The sequence below is a fragment of the Cygnus atratus genome, chromosome 5 (assembly GCF_013377495.2).
Source record: "Cygnus atratus isolate AKBS03 ecotype Queensland, Australia chromosome 5, CAtr_DNAZoo_HiC_assembly, whole genome shotgun sequence".
Classification (NCBI taxonomy): domain Eukaryota; kingdom Metazoa; phylum Chordata; class Aves; order Anseriformes; family Anatidae; genus Cygnus; species Cygnus atratus.
This window is the reverse complement of record NC_066366.1, coordinates 53,362,696-53,385,737: the sequence shown is the minus strand read 5'-3', so window position 1 is coordinate 53,385,737 and position 23,042 is coordinate 53,362,696. Positions and strand designations below refer to the sequence as shown.

Here is a 23,042-nt window from a genome sequence, read left to right as displayed (position 1 = left end):
ATTAAAGATGGAAAGCAGAGAAAAGCATGAACAGAGGTGCAGTATTCTGGGATTTCTGGCTGCCTTTCTAAGGACAGCTAGAATGAAAACCTTAAAGCCACAAGTCAGAGAGCACAGCAAAATGAGATTTCTCAAAGAAAGGACAAATACAGTGTAAGTGTATAGACTGTTGTATATTTCAATTAAGATAAGGTGCTGAAATGAAGATAGAAAAACTGAGAATTAAATGGTGAGGATGCAAGAAGTGTCTAGGAGGAGCTAGGATTGTTCTAAATTAAGATTAGGCAAAAGCAGAGCAAATATTTTTGGTTGAATGCTGTCCAAGTCTTTATATCAGGATAGTGGAAATTTTGAGATCCCACAGTTTTTTGATCTTCTAATTTTGCTCTGTTCTGCCATAGTCTTATATCTTTAAATTTAGTCTTATTGCTACAAATTTGCCTGAAATAATAAAATTTACAAAAAGAGTCATCCCATTGTAATGCCATACCCTATTTTCCTGATTAGGCCTATAGTCAAGGTATATAGTGACTCACCAACAGCATTTCATTCGAGTGAACACAATGATTCTAATAACTGTCTGCTAATTAGCAGGTTTTTGAGATAAAGACACAGTTGAATAGCTTGCATCTTCTGACACCCTAAATTAATAACGCTTCAGTACCAAATAAAAATGTGGTAGAGAATGGCATTATTACTTTTTGATACAGTACAAAATAGATTAAAATGAACCCAGCTTGTTTATGCAAAGAGCCTAACCATTTCAAAATGGTGAAGATCTCCAGCTTAGCTCTAACACACAATGCCCCAGAAAGCTCTATATAAAACTTGAAGAATTACTCCTAAAGCAAGATTCAGACATTTCTAGATTGCAATTTTATGAATAAAATTAATTAACCAACAATTCATTACATTCTAAAAGCTTCATCTGACCATAATGATCCTTGTTTGCAGCCCAAACAGTATTTGGTAATTGCAGAATGATGGAGCAATGTGGATATTTTTTGATTACAGTTCATTACATAAGATTACAAGGAAGAATTTGTCTTTGAATCATAATGAAAACTTAATTGACACCACTATGCTAAAATATTTCAAATGATTAAATTTCAGTCTCTGTCTTAATCAGTTTTATATTAGAAAGATTTTAACAAGATAATGCTGTGAACATAATTTCATTGCATTATAAAACTGTTGGCTGGATCTCATAAGTAATTAAAACTCCAACCATCTTGGAAATCTAACACAAATGCAATTCCAATTTTAATATTCTTTAAGATTATACAGTATCAAATTTCTTTTATTTTCCTCAACTACCTTTAATCAAAAATAAGCTTGGTTTTTTCCTTCCCCTATAAATGGTCTAAAATTATACTTGCAAGATAATTTCAGGAAGCATATATGCCAGACACTAGAATCATGCCTCAAGACATAAATTAAACAAGCAACAACATGGGTGGAATTACAAGATGAAGTTACTTTTCTGTACAATATGCTCAGTGATTTTCAAATACTGCTATCTCAAGATCTTTCACTCCATCCAGAGGTGCTCTCAGCTGAAGCTGAGTGTGCTGAGAGCTCATTCAGATATATAACAGTCATCAAGTAGGCTACCATGAGCTCACATTTATTTCAGAGGCATTTCTCTCTGCTGTATTTAACCATATCACAGCCCAAGATAATCTATTGTAGAGAATAATAGCATGTATCACATGGCTGCATTGGCTGCCCATCCTTCATATTAACACAATTGATTGCCAGAAGTTTTTAAATGGCAAGAGCATCTTTAGAATTGAAATACCTGGAAAGAAGGAAACAAAGCCACCCTCTTAGATAATGCCATACAGTTGTGATTCAGTCTGCCCAAAATACCTGCAACTACTACTTCATTTTCAGTTGAACTCCTCCTGAATTTATGAAGATGTTCTAGAAGAATTCCATAAACACCAGTACCACAGCTTTAATTACCAGTAACCTCTCAAATCACTGAGCAAGTTGCCTATTAAGGGGTCCAGCTGGCTTGTATATTAGAGGGACAGTCAGGAGAAATGTAAAATTCAGGCTTATGTCAAATATCTAATTGCCAAACAAGGAAGCAAAAATTGAGAACAGTCTCAAAAAAATTGCAATACCTTGCATGGATCACTAAACTCTAATACCCTGTGTTAAAATCTATCATAGCTGTTGATAAGGCTATTAAAACAATGCAGTCAGAATATTTTGATATGGATTTCAAACTATATGAAAATCAGAGGATAACTGGAAAGTTCCAGCACAGAAATTTTGGGTTTCCAGCACAGAAATTTTGGGTTACCAGCACAGAAATTTTGGGTTTTTTCACCATGGGGAGCTTTAGTCGGCACCCGGCCTGATGGCCCCAGACGGGTCCCTATCTCCAAGGGGAAAACGGATCCTAGGCCAGGAGCTGGCAGGGCTCATAGAGAGCGCTTTAAACTAGGTAAGAAGGGGGACGGGGCTAAAACAAGGCTTGTTGGAGCTGTGCCGGGGGAAACAATGGCTAGGCTGGGGAAGAAGGCGATGGCCCAGCTGAAGTGCATCTACACTAATGCACGCAGCATGGGTAACAAACAGGAGGAGCTGGAAGCCATCGTGCAGCAGGCAGGCTACGACTTGGTTGCCATCACGGAGACGTGGTGGGACCGCTCCCACGACTGGAGTGCTGCAATGCCTGGCTATCGGCTCTTCAGGAGGGACAGGCAGCACAGAGGGGGTGGTGGCGTGGCTCTCTACATTAGAGAATCTTTTGATGTTGTGGAACTCCAGGCTGGGAATGATAAGGTTAGGATCCGCGGGAAGGCCGGCAAGGCTAGCGTCCTGGTCGGGGTCTGTTATAGACCGCCGAACCAGGATGAGGAGACGGATGAGGAGTTTTATAGGCAACTGACAGAAGTTGCAAAATCGTCGGCGCTTGTCCTCGTGGGGGACTTCAACTTCCCGGATATATCCTGGAAACACAACACGGCACAGAGAAAGCAGTCTAGGAGGTTTCTGGAGAGCGTGGGAGATAGCTTCCTGACGCAGCTGGTCAGTGAACCTACCAGGGGTGGTGCCCCGCTAGACCTTCTCTTCACAAACAGAGAAGGACTGGTGGGAGATGTGGTGGTCGGAAACTGTCTTGGACAGAGTGACCACGAAATGGTAGAGTTCTCTATTCTTGGCGAGGCCAGGAAGGGGACCAGTAAAACTGCTGTATTGGACTTCCGGAGGGCTGACTTTGAGCTGCTCAGGACGCTGGTTGGCCGAGTCCCTTGGGAGGCGGTTCTGAAGGGCAGAGGAGTCCAGGAAGGCTGGGTGCTCCTCAAGAAGGAAATCTTAACGGCACAGGAGCGATCCGTCCCCACGTGCCCAAAGACGAGCCGGCGTGGAAGAAGAACGGCCTGGCTCAACAGAGAGTTGCGGCTTGTGCTTAGCAGAAAAAAGAGGGTTTATAATCTTTGGAAAAAAGGGCGGGCCACTGAGGAGGACTACAAGGATGTAGCGAGGCTGTGCAGGGAGAAAATTAGAAAGGCCAAAGCTCATCTGGAGCTCAACCTGGCTACTGCCGTTAAAGACAACAAAAAATCCTTTTACAAATATATCAACGCGAAACGGAGGACTAAGGAGAATCTCCATCCTTTACTGGATGCGAGGGGAAACCTAGTTACTAAGGATGAGGAAAAGGCTGAGGTGCTTAATGCCGCCTTTGCCTCAGTCTTTAGCGGCAATACCGGTTGTTCTCTGGATACCCAGTGCCCTGAGCTGGTGGAAGGGGATGGGGAGCAGGATGTGGCCTTCGCTATTCATGAGGAAATGGTTGGCGACCTGCTAAGGAGCTTGGATGTGCGCAAGTCGATGGGGCCGGATGGGATGCACCCGAGGGTACTGAAAGAACTGGCGGAGGAGCTGGCCGAGCTGCTTTCCATCATTTATTGGCAGTCCTGGCTATCGGGGGAGGTCCCAGTTGACTGGCGGCTAGCAAATGTGACGCCCATCTATAAGACGGGCCGGAGGGCAGACCCGGGGAACTATAGGCCTGTCAGTTTGACCTCAGTGCCAGGAAAGCTCATGGAGCAGATTATCTTGAGGGTCATCAGGCGGCACTTGCAGGGCAAGCAGGCGATCAGGCCCAGTCAGCATGGGTTTATGAAAGGCAGGTCCTGCTTGACGAACCTGATCTCCTTCTATGACAAAGTGACGCGCTTGGTGGATGAGGGAAAGGCTGTGGATGTGGTTTACCTTGACCTCAGTAAGGCTTTTGACACCGTTCCCCACAACATTCTCCTCAAGAAACTGGCTGCTCGGGGCTTGGACTGGCGTACGCTTCGCTGGGTTAGAAACTGGCTGGATAGCCAGGCCCAGAGAGTTGTGGTGAATGGAGTCAAATCTGGTTGGAGGCTGGTCACTAGTGGTGTCCCCCAGGGCTCGGTACTGGGGCCGGTCCTCTTTAATATCTTTATCGATGATCTGGATGAGGGCGTCCAGTGCACCCTCAGTAAGTTTGCAGATGACACCAAGCTAAGTGCGTGTGTCGATCTGCTCGAGGGCAGGAAGGCTCTGCAGGAGGATCTGGATAGGCTGGAGCGATGGGCTGAGGTCAACTGTATGAAGTTCAACAAGGCCAAGTGCCGGGTCCTGCACCTGGGGCGCAACAACCCCAAGCAGCGCTACAGGCTGGGAGATGAGTGGTTAGAAAGCTGCCTGGCCGAGAAGGACCTGGGAGTATTGGTTGATAGTCGGCTGAATATGAGCCAGCAGTGTGCTCAGGTGGCCAAGAAGGCCAACAGCATCCTGGCCTGTATAAGAAGCAGTGTGGCCAGCAGGTCTAGGGAAGTGATTGTGCCCCTGTACTCGGCTCTGGTGAGGCCACACCTTGAGTACCGTGTTCAGTTTTGGGCCCCTCGCTACAGGAAGGACATGGGCATGCTCAAGCGAGTCCAGAGAAGGGCGACCAAGCTGGTGAGGGGTCTGGAGAACAAGTCTTACGAGGAGCGGCTGAGGGAGCTGGGCTTGTTCAGCCTGGAGAAGAGGAGGCTCGGGGGCAACCTTATCGCTCTCTACAGTTACCTTAAAGGAGGCTGTAGAGAGGTGGGGGTTGGTCTGTTCTCCCACATGCCTGGTGACAGGACGAGGGGGAATGGGCTAAAGTTGCACCAGGGGAGGCTTAGGTTGGATGTTAGGAAGTACTTCTTTACCGAAAGGGTTATTAAGCATTGGAACAGGCTGCCCAGGGAGGTGGCGGAGTCACCATCCCTGGAGGTCTTTAAAAGACATTTAGATGTAGAGCTTAGCGATATGGTTTAGTGGAGTACTTAGTGTTAGGTCGGAGGTTGGACTCGATGATCTTGAGGTCTCTTCCAACCTAGAAATCTGTGTCTGGATCCATAGCTTTGGTACAGGCTTGTTTCTTACTACAACCTGTAGGGAACACAGACCACAAACCAATGGAGCACATTTTGCATATTTCTTAGTTGGAACATGCCCTTTGCAAGACTTTTGAAAATTTTTCCTTGAAAAATCCATTTTAATTGAGCATGTGAAAAATATTGTATAAAAAACAAACTCACTTTGTATTTGCGTCAGTCAGAACAAATCAAAAGAATATACTGTATTTATATTCTCATGTATAACTTAGTTATGGTCTAAGAGACTTTTTTTTTGCTGCAGAATAGCCATCCACAGTCTGAATGTCAAAGAACATCCCCTGCACAGAATACCATGATGACGATTTTCTATGTGTAAATGACATCAAGAAGTATGGAGAAATGCATGTGTGCTTGATTAAATCAGGGTAGCATATTAATTGTCCCACCATTCCACCATGCATCAATTTCATGATAGTCTTGAGTGTGAACTTCTGAAAAATAAGAGGAGTAAAACAGTGAAATACAGACACCATGTGTAAAAAAAAATGTTTTGGGTTGTTTTAATTAAAAACATTTACATATAGTTTTGCTTTGTTTATATACAGTCATAAGTTCAGGTTAAAAATTCATAAATGTTCAAAATTCAAAGACGGAAATGTAGAGAACACAGATTTATTGGCTTCAAAATTAGCTCCAAGTTCTTTCCCTAGAACCCTCAGAAAACATTTTACAATAAGCTGAGCTGGTAATGCCTTCCTGTTTCCAAAAGAGGCAGTCCCACCTGCCCTGTGATCATCCCCTTTCTTGCAAGTAGAAGCTGTTTTGCCTTGACCTATACTATTGCTTGTCTACCACATTAGTGACCAGGATAAGGAGCTAAACTAGTGAAAATCTGGTTTAAGAAAGCTGCAGTAAAAAGCTACATAGGAAGAGCAATACTTTTTTTCAGGTTTAGCTTCTCACATCAGGGTAGGGTTAGATGAGCACCAGAACATTGACACGAGCCAGAAATGTTTCACACCAAGGCCCAGGGAGAGAGGAAGAGCTGCTCAGCAGCTAACAAGATCATCTTAACTACATTAGGAAAGCATATGTCTAGCAGACAGAAAATAAGATGACATTCTCCCCTGCCTACAGGGCATCACAACAAAATTTCACATTGCATATCATGGTTTATTCATTCTGAAACACCAAAACCTTTGGCAAAGAGGAAAGTTATTCTGAAAAGTCTTTCTGCCTGTTATTGCCAGATCTTGATTTCTCCAGTCCAATCACATGTTGCAAGGAGTGATGGCAAGACTGGGTGAAATTTTGCATTCACACAAGCTTCTTTATGGGCAGACAGAGTGCGAATAATCCTAGCACTATGATAGTTGTAGAAAAACACTTTGCCATCGGAACTTCCTGTCACCAAAAGTGTTCCATCTGGAGAAAATTCACAGCACACTGCAAATCCTTCCACCTGTAAAAAAATAGTAACAGCATAACTCCTGTTGCTGATTAGAGAAATTCATTGTGGTAATACTGAAAATGAATATGGTACCAAAAAAATGCATCTTTAAATAAATATGCACTAAGGACTTCTCCAGGTGTTTATTAAGACACAGCTATAACAAACTTATTTAATCAAGCTATTAAGTATTCACAAAGTCTTCTAAAAATGATCTTCTTCAGAGTGTATATGATTCAAAATAGCATACGGGAAAGCAAAGGAAGGCAATTAATACCTATCACTGATTTACCATCAAACACTATTAGCAGACTTATTAAAAAGCACAGTTCCTTTTCTATCTGTCTTGCTTATGATCATTCTGGTGATAAAGAATACCTTATGTCCTTCATATCTTTTCTTTTTGTTGATTCGGTAAGGTCGCTGGGAAGAAAACAATGCCATGTAGTTCCCGTTTGTCTGAGCAACAAACACAGACTCTCTTGGGTGCAGAGCCAGACTTGGGCAAGTGTAACGCTCCTGAAAGTAATTTTAAAAAAAAGTTTTGTTGCATGAAACAAATGTTTTGCTCAAATGAATTGAGTTAACTTTTGACATATTCAAAAGACCGTAAAAGATGGGGTAAAAGACATCTCCGTGGTATACATTATATATATACATATATATATAACTCGTTACAATTAAGTATATATACTTCATTCGTTATAATCCACTGAAAGTCTTACATCACGTCAAATATTAAATCAAATATCTATCCTGTTTTGGTAGATTTCAGCTAGGTCCGAACCAATCATGAAAGAACCCCTCTTCTATTTTCAGTCTAAACAAAAGACAAGGTGCTGAATTTTGAAGCCCTGAATACAAATCAAGTGGGCTTTGGCTGTACAATATCTGCACATGAAGGACATCAGGCTGACAGTGACTACTGGACACAATGGGCTATGCAGCTGGATGGGAAGAGCAGACTGATTTTGTTACGTGGTTTGGAAGTGATGAACTGGGCAGTTCTGGGTATCATAAAGTATTGGGCACAGTAACCAAAACTGCACTAGGCACCATGCCTGGTTAGGAGTGCACTCTGTGGCAGGGCACCGTGTACTTCTGGGGGGAAACTGGGTCTAACAGGAAGGGATCAGATAGCACCACACAATCTGCAGGAGCATTGCGCTCTTTTGCTGGGTATTCAGTAGTAGTGGGTTATTTCAGGGCTCAGCTACTCACTCGATAATGCAGATAAGCAATAGATGAAGTCCTGTCAGGACCTAATCTGTTTGAGTCCACAAGTTCTCTCCCATCTTGAAGGGTTCAAATGTGACATTCGGAAAACTGAAGTAGAGTTTACCAAAATCACTGTCATTTTCTGTTTGCTTTCAGTGCAGAAGAGGGAAAATTGTCCAGTTCAGAGATACTCTAGTCCAGAGAAGGTAGGCTGTGGGGTTTTCTTGTTTGTTTGGAAGAGGACAGGGAGGGAAAGGCTGGTTGTTTGAAAAACAGCCTTGATACTGAACCTGACTGTTCTGTACTTTATTTATTCACGGGTGGTTTTTTGTTTTTTGTTTTTTGTTTTTTTTTTTTTTTTTTTCCCCCTATTGCCTATTCAGGAAGATACAAGATCTAATATTAGACAAAGACATAATTGTGAAAATTAAACATGAAACAAACCCATTAGATCATCTACTGCATGTCCTTGTCAGTAGAGAACTCTTCATTCCAGCCAACAGGCATCTGTATACAATTCAATCATATTATATTACATAGTATATTAGACTTGGGTTTTCGGAAAAGAACCAGGGAGTTGGAATTATCTGCTAACTTCCTTGGTAATCTCCTTTGAAGCTGCCAGCCTTTCTAGACAATTTAGTCCATTAAATATCTTGTCTGGACAGATTACGGAGAAAAACACTATCTGTATTGATAAGAGTAAAATTTGCCTCTGTGATTACGCCATACAAGAAATCAACATGCATGTATCAGGTTGCTATTACTATGCAAATATAAAACTCAGTTTGTCAACAACCCTCATTCCAGCTTTATTTTCTACATTATTGACAAGCATGAAATACTATATCATGACCCAAACAATAACAGCTGTTAATCTTACATGAAAAATCTGATTGGAGATTTTGGCAGCACTTTGAAAGTCCCATGCAATAATGGTGCGATCAGCTGAGTCCCGGCTCACTGCATCTGTGCTTGTGAGAAATTCTTTTCCTTCAGTGAGAAAGAGTATATCCAACGTCTGTTGTATTGCAGCTTTGTAAACTCTAGTCACCTAGTAGACAAGAAAGTTTCTCATTTCTGGACAGAGAATGATAAGCTATTAATACCAAGAACATAGACATCTCCAACTAATAATATATTATTTTAGTACGTGGAAAAAAATCATTTTTAAAAATTGAAGTAGAAGCATATTAAATAGTTTGGTGATGTACGTAAATAGTTCACACACTGAAAAATTACATGAGATATAAAAGCAGTCTAATTTAGATATTACATTTATGTATACTTCAGATTCTATTATAAATTCTTAAGGAATTAGAGTTAGATCCAAAAAGAGTTTTAGATGACGCAATGCTGTGGAGCTGGGTCTACACAAGCTCCCTTCTATTTTACAAACTCAGTGCACTCTGAGGATGAGTCTGAGGAGCTCTCCTTCCAGGAAATGTCAGAAGTTTATGTTTTCAGTCCTCTTGTTCTCAAAATCTTCAGCTAGTTATAAAGCCAGAGAAAGGAAAGCAACTAGGGTTAGTGGGGATTTGCAACTTAAAGGACACTGCAAGAAGTGAATACTCTCATGGATCATTCTAGACTTAATTATAAATCACAGGGGACGAGTAAACTGGATGATTCAGGATGCTCTCCCAGTCCCAAGCTGCTGTGCAAGGAAGCTCACACGCTGGGTGAGGAACTGCCCAGGAGGCACCTACAGACGTGCTCTGCAGAAGCACCTTCTTCACCATTGCAGAGGACAGCTCACTCTATTAAGGGCTCAATCTGACACCCTCTCCTGAAGAAAAAAAAAAAAAAAAAAAAACACACACACAAGCAGAGCCTGCTCTTCTAAAGTGCTGCCAGAGGAGGGGATGGTGGTGACAAGAGTGCTGCTGTCAAGCAGTTCAGTGCTTACGGACTCAGCAAGCATGCTGCCTTTGTCTGTAGGGACTCCTACCTCATCCACCTACCAAAGGCTCTGGCATGAGCCAGCCTCTGCTGCTGCTTTTGCTGCCACTCTGCCAAGAACAGAGGGCAGCAGGGAAAGAAAGTCATCAAACACTTCAAAGAGCTCAAACATCTGAGCTCAGGAGTAAATATTGTGCCTCATGCACTAGCTCCAATTTTGTAATTAATGCACATGGTCAGCCTCTAAAGAAGTTTGTGCTATAAAAGCAAATACCAAAGCCCCCAAATCCACTTTCCAAATCAAAAATATCAGAGTTCCCAAGTCGAGATCCTCTTTTAGGACTTATACCACAGAGTCCTGGATGCATGCAGAGATGGATCCTCAGCCACAGGACTCTGAATATTTTAACAGCTTGTGAGTTGGATCTTAAGATGTGAGACAGATTTTGAAGTATTCTAAGGAATATATGAATAATTAGAATTTCCTTTCTTTCTACCTTTCTTCATGAAATTCTGCATCTGTTGTCTACTTTGAATCTTACAAATCAATACCTTTGCTTCCTTTTCTCTGATTTACCTCCAGTGAAGAGAGACTTCAAGGCAAGTGACCAGATCAAAGCAGTCCATCTCTGAATATTCTGATCCTTAAAACTAGGACACTAAAAGACTCTTAGTTATTCATATCTAAATCTTTCTCTTCAAGATAGCTAAAACATAGCAGCCTGCACTTCCAACAGGGTGTTCAGAGGTTAGTCCTCCTTGCAACCTCACAGAAATACCAACTGAGCAGAGAGACTGAATGGAGTATTATACTGAAATGGTTCTTAACTTGAGGCATTTCAGTGCCAGTCTTATACCTGTAACAGCACGTGGCTACTGAGCTTGCATAGGTACTGTAAGCACAGGCATTTTTAGAAGAAAAAACAGGTACTGCAATGAAATATCCTGGATTATAACAGTTTTACACTTTAAACAATAAAAAAAATAATTTACAATATCAAACAATGTGAGAACTTCTCAATTCCTTGCCTCAAGATCAAAATCTATGAGTGTTTGGAAATGGTCAGAACTAGCTGATCCTGCTGTAGGGTACAGAGATACTAGATGATCTCCTGAGGTCCCTTCCAGCTCTGCTTCCTGTGATCTCAGCATGCAGAAGTAAGGCAGCAGCTGTTTCAAGTGCTTTTCACAGGCTCTGTGAAATGTAGTTTGGAAACATAATGTTTGTACTCAGTGAAGAACCTTGGTCATGCAAGCACTCTACACACACAGCAATAACATCAACAAGATGTAAACCTGTAGAACAAAAAAAACTGGCACAATTCTCAGCAATCTGCCTGTATTTTTAAGATACAGAATATACAACTGTTATTGCATAAGTCATATTTTTCATCCTAGGAATCTGCATAATATATAAAGCAATTAAACTTTGTAAAGCCAAAATTGATATTTGCATATTTATAGCCTCCACTTTGTCTATGGAGAAATCACCATGCATATCTATTTCTTCACTGAGTTATAAAAAGAAGCACATAGTTCATTAGAAAAGTAGAAAATTAAGCTATTTCATAGGAGCCAAAAAAAAGTAAAAGCAAATATACCTGATCTATAATGGCTGCCTGGAATGCAAAATGGAATACCATACAAAAATTTGACAGCTGTAGGAATTGCAGAAGAACTGAAATAAATGCAAATTCTGAGGATGGAACACAAAGGCAGAGGGGTGCTTTACCACCCCTATACAGGGGAGGAAGTAGCTACTCTGTGAAGTACCTTCACAGAGGTGACAAGATCCAGCTGGGAAAAGCAGAGAAGCACAGACATGAAGCAATGGAACACAGAAGAGGCAGAAATGAAGGTCAGTTCATTCCAGGAAATGTAAAACAACAATATAGAGTAATAAAAGATTAAAAAAAAGTCCTAAACAGTGATTCAAGGTAGTGATTCTTTATTATTTCCTTCTTTTAAAGATGGAACAAACTCAGACATACTGCTTGGGTCCTCAGCTACGTGAAGCCTCTAGAAAAACCCTTGTGAAATATATGTATGTATAACCCATTTATACACTGTCCAACACTGTTTGGGGTTAGTTTGGGGGCTTGCTTTAACATGTTTTTGGAGCAGGAAGAAATTGTGAAGACGGCAATGTAAGCATACTTCTTAAGTTTTGCTCAAATTCTGTAGGGCTGTTACCTAAACTCCCACTATCAATTTAAACATTTTCACTGCTAACTATTAAATATATCTGCTTGTCTGCTAGTCAGTAAGATATCCAGCCAAATTACTCTGTGCAACTTAGCACTGTTTCAGAAAAAATGTCCACAAAAATTAGTATAAAATAATTAGTATAAAACACTATCTTTTTCTATACCTTTTACATGTTCCTCAGAAAAACTATGCTGTTTAATCACCAAACCACATAGTAAGAACTGACTCAGAGAACAATAAATTAACACTTTGAAAAGCAGCTGGGAACTTGGTATACATAGTATTTAAATTCCTCCATAAAGATGGCTTTCAAAAATAACTAATTGCAACACCCCTGCCCTGAAAAGTACTCACAATTAAACCTGTTTGTTCTACCTTAGACAATTAATTCATGACATGCCTGAGGAACTTACTTTGGGAAAGCACGAGTTTTCCTACCCTGCTGGCTTTAGTTTGTTAATAACAGCTTTTGCTCTTTTTCTATTTGCAGGTTTATCACCCGTAAGCACTGGAAAACCACAATCCACTTGTTCAATTGAAGCACTTTCTGGACATAAATGAAATCCTTTCAAAAAGGAGGCCTAATAGTTTCTGGTGTCAACAAAAGCCAACATAATAATAAAGCTTCTTTACAACAGCAAGAGTTCATGGCTTCAGGCGTTCAACAAGAAAGGTAATTTAGGCAAATTAAATCAGTTTCAAATAGATTCTTATGGCTCTGGTGATTTGAGAAGCATGCTGTGATGCTGAATTCAAGGTACTTGTTTCGTGTAGATGTCCTATAATACATCTCTGCACAAAGCACAGGCAGTGCCTTTTGCTTCTCAGGAAAGCCCGGAGCATCCATACGAGCATTTCAGCAGCCGGTGCTGTCCCCAGCACCGCTGGTCACCCACCACCCACTGGCACTTCGCTTCCCTCAAGTCCCCTCCGGCTTTAGACAAGAAAGAAACGTGCCTGCACATCCACTGCCCTGAGAATCTGGAAATAAGGTCTCACAACAAATCTAAGAGGACTACAGGCAATCTGGAAGGTCATGGAAAATGTCATTGATCAGCCAGCACAGTGGTTTCCAACCTGTGAAATGACCGTATTTTTTTTTCCTTATTCTTCTCAGCTTAGCTTCTTAGATTGTGTGCTTTGGCACAAAATTGCCTCTTCCTACTGGCATGTTGGGTAATGCAATGGGCAACTGATTTAAGTTTCATTTGTGAAACTGTACTACTGCAATGCAAGGTATAAAAAGCATGTTTCAACTAAAAAGAAAGCTCATTTTGCACAGAATAAAAACACTTCCTCCACTGCAGTGTAAGGTGTTGTGTTGAGAGAAAATACTCATTACAAAATAAATCAGTTAAACTGATAAGAGTAAGGTGTTGAGCCACATAACTACTATTTGCTTTACAGTAACAAATTCAAAACAAAGCCATGACTATTGACAAACAATTTATGTTTCTGATCTCCATCTAAAAGCTACAGTGGCTGTTTTAATCAAAATCCATGGTAATAGCATAGACAGGAAGATCAAACTTGTTGTAGTTTTATGTTCTTTAAAGTATTTTAACATAAGACTGGTGTATAACATGAGAGGTGGTCCCATGCAAACAATGTGCCATGTTTATGTTGTCAACATTAAAAATAAAGAAATCAAGAACAAAATTTCATTGTGAAAATTCAAAGCAAGCTATGAAAGACAAAGACCACATTGGTGGTGTAGGAAGTCCCAAAACCACAAATTTTAAAGTCCTGCGTAACTATTACTGGAAATCTTGATAAATAAGTCTGCAGTGCTTTCTTACTCTATTTTTTTTTAATGCCCAGTGAGTGGCTGCTGTTGTGCTTGTTTAAAATTTGTCTAGAAATGGACTGAAACCAGAACTTCCCAACAATGCGAATACTTACTCTTGAAAAAGAAGCATTTGTTGTTCTTGGCCAGTTCTTGGCCCATTTCAGTCTCGTAAAGAGCAGTTGTGCTAGAGAGATTGCATGCACAGACAGGTCTACAGTTCTGATCCATGACAGCACCACAACAGGAGTAAACACAGCAGCAGTGCTCATGTATGTGCCAGCATACTCAGAAAGCACCCTTGAATATTAACATTTAAAAGCATATGTAATTATGCTCGTAAAAATGTACTGACATCATCTTTCTTTGAACTTTTTATCCATAAATTCCGTAAAGACTTTTCTCTGACAGTGAAAGAATAACTTCAGTTTTCTAATGCACCAAATAAATGATCTTATTTTAATTACATTGTTCTTCATAATACCATCAGTACATGACAATATATTAGCTGTTTCTATAGAAACCAGAAGTACAAGTTGTTCCACCAATTTCTACAGCCTTTTTTCATATTTATATGCTATCCAGAGACAAATTCATTAGGTCTCCTAAATACAAGCTACTTAAAATGACTGCATCTCATCTTAAAGAAGTTGCGATAGAATGTTTCCAAGGAAACAAATGCACTGCACTTGCACTCTATATTTATTAGATTTTTAAACTATGCTTTAATGACTTGGGCTTATCTCTTTATAAACTCAAGTATTAAGAAATAGATCATCAATACTAAAGAGAATCTTTTTTCCTTTTTTTTTTTTTTTAGCATAAAGCTGTAGATGATAGTTGCAATGTTGTGGCTAAGCAGTGCTCAATCCAGAGAAAACAAAAACAAGATGGGAAATAAAAAAAATTTTTAACAACATCTACCTTGGCCTTTGTTAATCATAAAAACTCTGCAGTACATTTCCAGTCTAATTTTAGAAGCTCAAAATCACAATTTTCACCATTTTTCTAGTTAATTTATTCTATATTTTATAAGGTCTAAATTTCAAAAACGGGAATTTGTATATAACTCTAAATTTTCCTTAAATTTGTCTATCACTGCAACCAACTGATTTTGTATTCATCCTTTTTGAAACCTTCTTAACAAAATGGTTATTAAGCCCAAAAGACTGGACCTTCGTATTCTTTTTTTTACTTATCTCACTTCTAATAAATCAGTGCTATTTCTCCTGCATGATATTCTAGTCCTTTATTATACATGATTTTGTTAGCATGCTTCTGGAACGATGTTCATTTTACAATACTTAGGTTAGTCTCTGCCTTCTACAGCTTACCTAAATGTTCTACCAAAGAGCACCAAACAAATTTAGAGTGATATCAGGTAAGCTTTGCACAATTTACCATCCCTGAACTCCTACAAAATTTTATTATATCACTTTTTCCTATATCTTTAACTAATCTTTCCTTTCTGTGACAGGTCATATTTCTGTGTTTCTCCTGCCTGACATCCCTTTCTCTTTCTACCTCCTTGTTTAACATAAGCAGTGAATTTGCATTTATGGAGGTCTAGAATATTTCTGAAAGTTCATCATTATAAAGAAGGAGAGCCACAGGCCTGTCATCTTTCACTTATTCCCTCTCCAGATTACTGCATGGTGCTACTTCAGGACTTTCTGTTGTGACAGCTGTAGCACATATGTCTTCCCAAATCTCCAACAGGCCTTGCAGGTTTATGAGTCAAAGCACAAGAGTGTCAATAGACAACAGTTTTAAAAACTGACTACATCCAACAGCAGAATAAATTACTCCTCCATTTTTAGCAGAGACCCCCAGAAAAGTTAACTTCCCTAACTTTAAAGCTCCATATGAAAAAGAAGCTCCTAAATGCTTACAAAATATTAAGAGTTTCATTAATCAAAGTATAATCATAGAATATCCCGAGTTGGAAGGGACCCATAAGGATCATCAAGTCCAACTCCTGGCACCGCACAGGTCTGCCCAAAAGTTTAGACCATGTGACTAAGTGCACAGTCCAATCGCTTCTTAAATTCAGACAGGCTTGGTGCAGCGACTACTTCACTGGGGAGCCTGTTCCAGTGTGCGACCACCCTTTCAGTGAAGAACCTCTTCCTGATGTCTAGCCAAACCTCCCCTGCCTCAGCTTGACACTATTCCCGTGGGTCCTATCACTGGTGACTAAAGAGAATAGGTCAGCACCTGCCCCTCCACTCCTTCTCGTGAGGAAGTTGTAGACTGTGACGAGGTCTCCCCTTAGCCTCCTCTTCTCCAGGCTGAACAGGCCCAGTGACCTCAATCGCTCCTCATATGTCTTCCCCTCTAGGCCCTTCACCATCTTCGTCACCCTCCTCTGGACACTCTCCAACAGTTTTACGTCCTTTTTGTACTGTGGTGCCCAGAACTGCACACAGTACTCGAGGTGAGGCTGCACCAGTGCAGAGTAGAGCGGGACAATCACTTCCCTCGACTGACTAGCGATGCCATGCTGGATGCACCCCAGAGTATGGCTGGCCCTCCTGGCTGCCAGGGCACACTGCTGGCTCATATTCAACTTGCTGTCAACCACAAACTCCAGATCCCTCTCTGCAGGGCTGCTCTCCAGCGTCTCATCGCCCAGTCTGCACATATATCCAGGGTTGCCCCAACCCAGGTGCAGGACCTGGCAGTTGCTCTTATTAAACTTCATGCGGTTGGTGATCACCCAGCTCTCCAATCTGTCCAGATCTCTCTGCAAGGCCTTTCTACCCTCAGCCAAGTCTACAACTCCTCCAAGTTTGGCGTCATCAGCAAATATGCTCAAAACACCTTCTAGTCCTACATCCAAATCATTTATAAACACATTGAAAAGGATTGGCCCTAAAATGGAGCCTTGAGGGACCCCGCTAGTGACTGTCCACCAGCCTGATGTGGCCCCATTTACCACAACCCTTTGAGCCCTGCCCGTCAGCCAATTGCTCACCCATCATATGATGTTTTTGTTTAGCTGTATGCTGGACATTTTGTCCAGTAGGATCCTATGGGAAACCACATCAAAAGCTTTGCTGAAGTCCAAAAAGATCACATCAGCTGGTTTCCCTTGATCGACTAGATGGGTGATCTTATCATAAAAAGAAATCAAATTTGTTAGGCAGGACCTACCCCTCATGAACCCATGGTGGCTGGGAGGTGTTTTTTTGTTTTGGTTTGTTTTCTTTTCCCCTAAATATCCCTCTATTAAGGGAATTCCAAGCACTTAAAATCTAGAAGGCTACAAAGTCTAAAGACTCTACAGCCAACAAAACAGCAGAAAAAAGCTCCAGAAATATAAGAAACTGTCCCTAACCCTGAAAAAGACTACACCTTACGTGCCTACTTCTGCTGTTTTCAGATACTCACTGACACAGGGAACTTGGATGACACATTTTCCCCTAAACCTTGCTCCATCACTTTAACACTAAGGTTGTAACTTGGATAATATTTGACATACAGGTGAAGACATGAGGTCACATTCACAGTAAGCCCCATGATTCTGCAAAAATCATAAGAGACCTAGAACCACAAAGCAAAAAAGGAAAGTAACATCATCTTCCTATCCATAAGCATATTCTAAAAATTACTCACCTGAAGAACTGCATGCAGTAAAGTAAAAAAATGCTACTACTATATAGCCTGCTTTACTCTACAAGATCCTACTAGTTGTTACCTCAAAAAGACACGCTTACCTCTCTCAACTTGGAAACACATCAGCCCATACACTCTGACCCACATAAAGAACAATACAACTGGCTGAAGGAAAAACAAAGCACTTACCGCCCCCCCGCCCCCCCCAAAAAGAGCAGCTCAGGGAAAAGGAGCTCCCTAAACCGACACCTGCGGCTTATATACCATTAGGCCCACCTGGCCCCCAACCAATCACCTGGGAAAGGGGCGACGCAAAGCAAAAAAAGTATAAATCAATCAGGGTGAGCAACAGCTGTGTTGTTTTTGTTTATCTGGCTTAGCTCAACAGGGTGCAAAGCACAGCACAGAGAACTGGGCTGTTTCTAGAAGCAGCAATTCCTGTGCTTTTGCTTCAGCTTTGAATATTGAAAGGACAATATGACCAAGGAAGTAACTGAAACTATTTCAACTGGAATTAGCTCAAACCTTTCTTCACACTTTCTTTACACTCATGGGGGATGAAGACACCTCTATATTAATTCTCTTAGATTTATAGCTGCTGTTAGCAACATTAACCATGCTTTCCTTTTGAATCTGAACAGTCTTGTATGGCAGTAGAAGGATTGCTTAATGTTGGCTGCCCATATTTTTCTTTTGGTGGCCTTTAGGTTCATTGTTTATCATTTTTAGGGAACTTTCATGCAGATAAAGACCAGGCAAGATTATGACTGGTCTTAATGAAATTAAGTACTATGAAAACTGGGAAAAGCTACTGGGAAAACTTACTGAGAAAGTTTAATACCAGCATACCAATGCAAGTGGTAAAAAAAAATGTTTTAAATACATTCATTTTCAGTGGGATCTGTGGAATAAAGGGAAAGTTATAGGGATAAGAAAATGAAACTTCCCTTAACGTGGAGAATGTTGCTTTTCCCAGCTGTATAAAATGGCATCAGCATAAACTTCTCACTTCCCCTTGGCCTTTTTGATTTTTAATCAGGTTGTTTTAACTTTTATTGTCTTATACAACATGTGAAACTGAGCACGTGGTTGCTATTAAGTAGATTAATATAGATCTAAAGATATATATCTGTGCCTTCTTTTTGACTATGTCAGAGTAAATTAATCAAAAAATGGGTTTATCCCTTTGAAACAGCACTTTGACACTTAAAAGGTAAAATTTGCAAAATCTCCAAAGTGTTTCTGAATGGATACACTCGGAAAACTTAAATTAATACATTCAAACATGAGTTCCTTTCAGAAGAGCTAACAGCATCCTTACTTTATAATATACACACGTTTGCTGGCACACGTAAATGAATCCTTTCTATTCAGTCAGACAATTCACTCATGATATAAGGAACTTTAGCTCCTTTAAAAGTAGTATCAGTACAACTGCAGTTGTAGTCTTGTTCTGATATTACAACTGTGTAATCTACAAACCCAAATTAATAAAAATAGATGTAATCTTATTTTCTTTTGTGAACACAAAGAAGTCCTTAAATGCTGAACTAAACGATACACGTCTCAACCTTTTGCTCTCCTTGGTATTTCAAGGAACATTAAAATTTCAGGTAGAATAAAATGTTGGAAAATATATTGTCTCCAGACTGAAAAGCTAATGTAGAGCAGTCAAAACAGAGTGACTGTGTAATGCAACTGGCTTGTGCTGAACATCTTAAGACATTATTCTACAGCTCTGTGAAAATGAATACCTTTAAAATACATAAGTACTTTAAGGTCTCAGTATTATTGTATGGTTCCTTTTACAGGGTTTTCCTAAGTTCAGATCTCAAGTCCAGAGGTCCCATGGAGGCTGTCCAATATGATGCTCCCTCCTCAGTTGGCACTGCAGAGTTCTGCATTGTTTTATTCTTTTTATTTATATATTTTTTAACACACACTTCCAAATTTTCCAGTCTTTTCATAAAGCTTCTAAAAACATTTTCCAAGTATTCCATAAACATCATCAATCCATTATACAGCAATATAAGGCCTCAAGAATAATCTCATCTCCAGAGAGACAAAACTAGGTTTAATACAAACAAATACCACTGTAATAAATCTCTACTTTCTATTCAAGTGCCTCCTTTATTCTTCTTTATTCTTTTTTTTTTTCAGGCTTTGATTACTTGTCTCTATAATTTTGAGATGCCTGTATACTTTACATTTCACTGAGCAGTTAACAAGCTGTTCCAGCCATTCATTTCTATGCTTAGCTTTATCTTGAAGATTTTGACTTTCTTATTGTTCTTCCATTCTTTATCTTGCTCAATATCCAAAGTTACATTTGAAATCATTTTGCCTATTTGCTCAACAGAACAAGGATAGCAATGTCTTTTTTTATATCTGTTTCTGATTAATAGCCTACTCTACATTTCTCGATGCTTTAGTAGCTGAAAGAAAGCCTCAAGTCGATCTTCATACATTTTCATTGAGACTTAAAAATCCAATTTTTATAGCACATTCAATACATGAATAAATACTAGCAATTTATGCTCATAAATTTACATTCCTGTTAAAAATCAGCTGCCAGCCAAAATCAAAATGAGGTATCAGAATTACTAAATTGGCAATGCACCACTATCAGTTATTCTATTTCATTTTCCATCAGCAGAAATCTTTGATGTGGCACAATGGCATAGGAGAGCTCATCTGAATCACTGCATATATATATATGTGTAATTGGACAATAGTTTTTTAGTAGTCATTCTCTCCGTCTCTTTGATGCTTTATACTTTTCTTTGAATTTTCAACAAAAATTCCCCCTTTTCCTGAAATATGATTGTTTTGCTATACGTAGGCTGCAAGAAGACAGCCTGTTAAAACACTGGAGTGCATTCTAAAGGATGGCCTCTGGAATTGAATTACCAACGAATGCTGAAATTGAGTTTTCAACATGCAGTGAGTTTAGGATGCTTATTGTATTGACAAAATATGCTGCAAGGCCTAAAAAGGCTATTGCTATCAGGAGTATGATGATGAGAAAAAATTCTCTCAAAGAGAATTATGACTTCACCCACACCATTGTTCCAAGATAAATGACAGGTTAAAACACGAAAAAAAAGATGCAAAACAGGACGAAAGCTACTGGAAACTTATAACAGTAAGAATACCAAAGAAAATCTTTTAACAAATTAGGGTGAAAGCACTTGAAAGATATTAAGGATGTTTGCATCAAAACAGAAACTAAGTGGCAAGACACCTCAGACATCTATTTTAGCTAAGAGCAAAATGCACTCATTAGAACAGGATAAATTTCAGCATATTAGGCAGTACACTTTATCCAATCTTGAACATGACCTTAAGTGTGTAAGATGGAAAAGAATGAAAGCAAGCTGCAGTTTGTGAATAAAGGTAACAACAGAAACAGGAATACCTGAAGAATCCATTGAAATTCCACAAAAAGAAGCAGACATGAGATACTGATGAGTGATGATTCATGCCTAACCAACATACTGTTCTGCAGCTGAGAGTTTGAAATATAACTACATTATTTTGTAGTAATGATGCATATGCGATACTCACCATTCTGCAAGAGGAAGCCAAAACCAACAAAATCAGAGTTTGATGTTTTTCCCCTTTTCTCTACTCAGTTCTGATCTTCGACATTCACTCAGTATGCATACAAACCCAGTTCTTCAAATCAAACCACATTTTTAGAGCCAATACAAAATTCAATGCCTAACAGTCTACACCCTCTGCTGAGCTACAGATACCTTAAATGGGGAAAACAAAGGGCAAAAGAAGCTCCCTCCCTCCTTTGGAAATATTTCATAGTATGAGAGTAGGCTACACTGCTGCTTTAATCAGGCACAGTACACACAGAACTTCATTGTTTTCAAAGTAACATGTCAAAAAATACATCAATATCTGTTACCAAGCTAAACCCACACCATCCACTTTCTAAGGTGATGAAACACTGCTATTATTTCTTAGAATTAATACTCCTAATGCACTGCTTAATTGGTTAGTTTTCTGACCAATGATGTTCTGCAAGAATATAATTGTTTCCTAGTGAACAAAGCAGGTAACAGCTTTTTTAAACTTCCCAAGAACAACAAGTATAGGCTCTGTACAAAAGAAACAGGATGGGTGGTTTTGTTTTGTTTTGTTTTACCAAGCTTAAAGCTTTCCTATTTTACCTATGGGAATAAACATTCATTCACTTGTTTGTCCTCTTGGAAAGTAAAATATTTCCTTGTAGTGTGGTGGGATGTTTCCTTTATCTCTTCATTAGCACCAGCTTACAGAAGCTTACTCTGAGCAGTCCAGTGTCCTGCAGTTAGAGGCAAACAAGGTTTGCATTCCTGAGTTCAAGCAGTTCTTTACAGCAGGTTCTAAAGCAGGAGCTTAAGCATTATAAACAGAAATGTACAATCAGCCATTGAGAAAAAAAATGCATTATTCTACTAGTCTTAATTTTGTTGTACATAGTAGCATGGCCACAGATTTCTGAGAAATCACATTATAAAATGGGATCAAAGGACTTCACAGCATGCAACCAGGTATATGACAACAGCGATGCTCTCAGTCAAAAAGAAAAATTCATAATGCAACAACCTTGAGTACACCCTCTACTTGGGCAACAGCATTAAAATGCGGAAAGGGGATGGCCCGTGGAAAAGGGATGGCCCATGGAAAGACAAATATCTTATCTCATTGTACCCATTTCAAACAGACATCATACCCAAATCAGTAAGTAAGGAGGTGGAAAAAAAATAGCACAGTTGGGCAGTAGAGCATAAAAAGCATAAGGACTCCCTAATCAGCAGCAAACCTGAGGGCTGTTTGAGAGTGAACATATAGTCAAATTAATAAAATGTTAAATATTCATGTTTCACTTCTACTAGTCTGTATGAACATAAATGGCTTTAACAGTGTTTGTCCTCTGGAAATGAATTATAGATGCTGTCACCCAAGACATTCACTCCTGGCTCTGAATGCAGATATACATGCAGCTTATATGTCATCCTCCACATCCTCCACAAGCCACACAAAGGTGACTCCAGCCATATCTCATTTCTCATAACTAGACAGTGGTAAAGTACTGAAAAATGCAGTTTTCCTCCACAGTTTTGCCAGATGTTGTTTACACAGTAGTTACCAGAATTAAAATATATCAGAACATCATCTCAAACCAGGCTACTGTTAGGTTTTTTTCTTGTTGTTTGTTTGTTTTCAGAATTACAGAAGATATAAATGATATTGAAGTCTACAGTTTATCAGTATGGGTTTACTACTTTGCCTTCTTTGCCTTCAATAAGTCAATACCTCACAAATTGCACATCAGCCCCTATCTCTTCATCTTCCACTGTAATCTCCATCTCATCTGTCTGCTTCTTACTGCAATAATCTCTCATGTAAACCATGTCATACACCTCTCCACTTGCCTTCTCTCTGTTCTAGCAATGCTGTTCTTCAGTGAGGGACACGATTGCATTTCTCCTCTCCTGTT

General features: G+C 39.7%; 1 protein-coding gene across 5 annotated transcripts in view; it reads right to left on the bottom strand.

The window, feature by feature from the left end:
- Positions 1-5,898: 5,898 nt before the first annotated feature.
- Positions 5,899-23,042, bottom strand: part of WDR25 (WD repeat domain 25) — a 66,540-nt gene continuing 49,396 nt past the window's right edge. For 4 of the 5 annotated variants that reach the window (XM_035566810.2, XM_035566808.2, XM_035566809.2 and 1 more), the window contains exons 5-7: positions 8,915-9,085; positions 7,192-7,332; positions 5,969-6,825 (exon numbers count right to left, since the gene is read on the bottom strand). In XM_035566810.2, coding sequence (XP_035422703.1) covers positions 6,604-6,825; positions 7,192-7,332; positions 8,915-9,085 — 534 coding nt within the window. In that variant the 3' untranslated portion in view covers positions 5,969-6,603. Of the gene's footprint in view, positions 6,826-7,191; positions 7,333-8,914; positions 9,086-23,042 lie in introns of all 5 variants that reach the window. The other variant, XM_050710816.1, reaches the window with a different exon arrangement.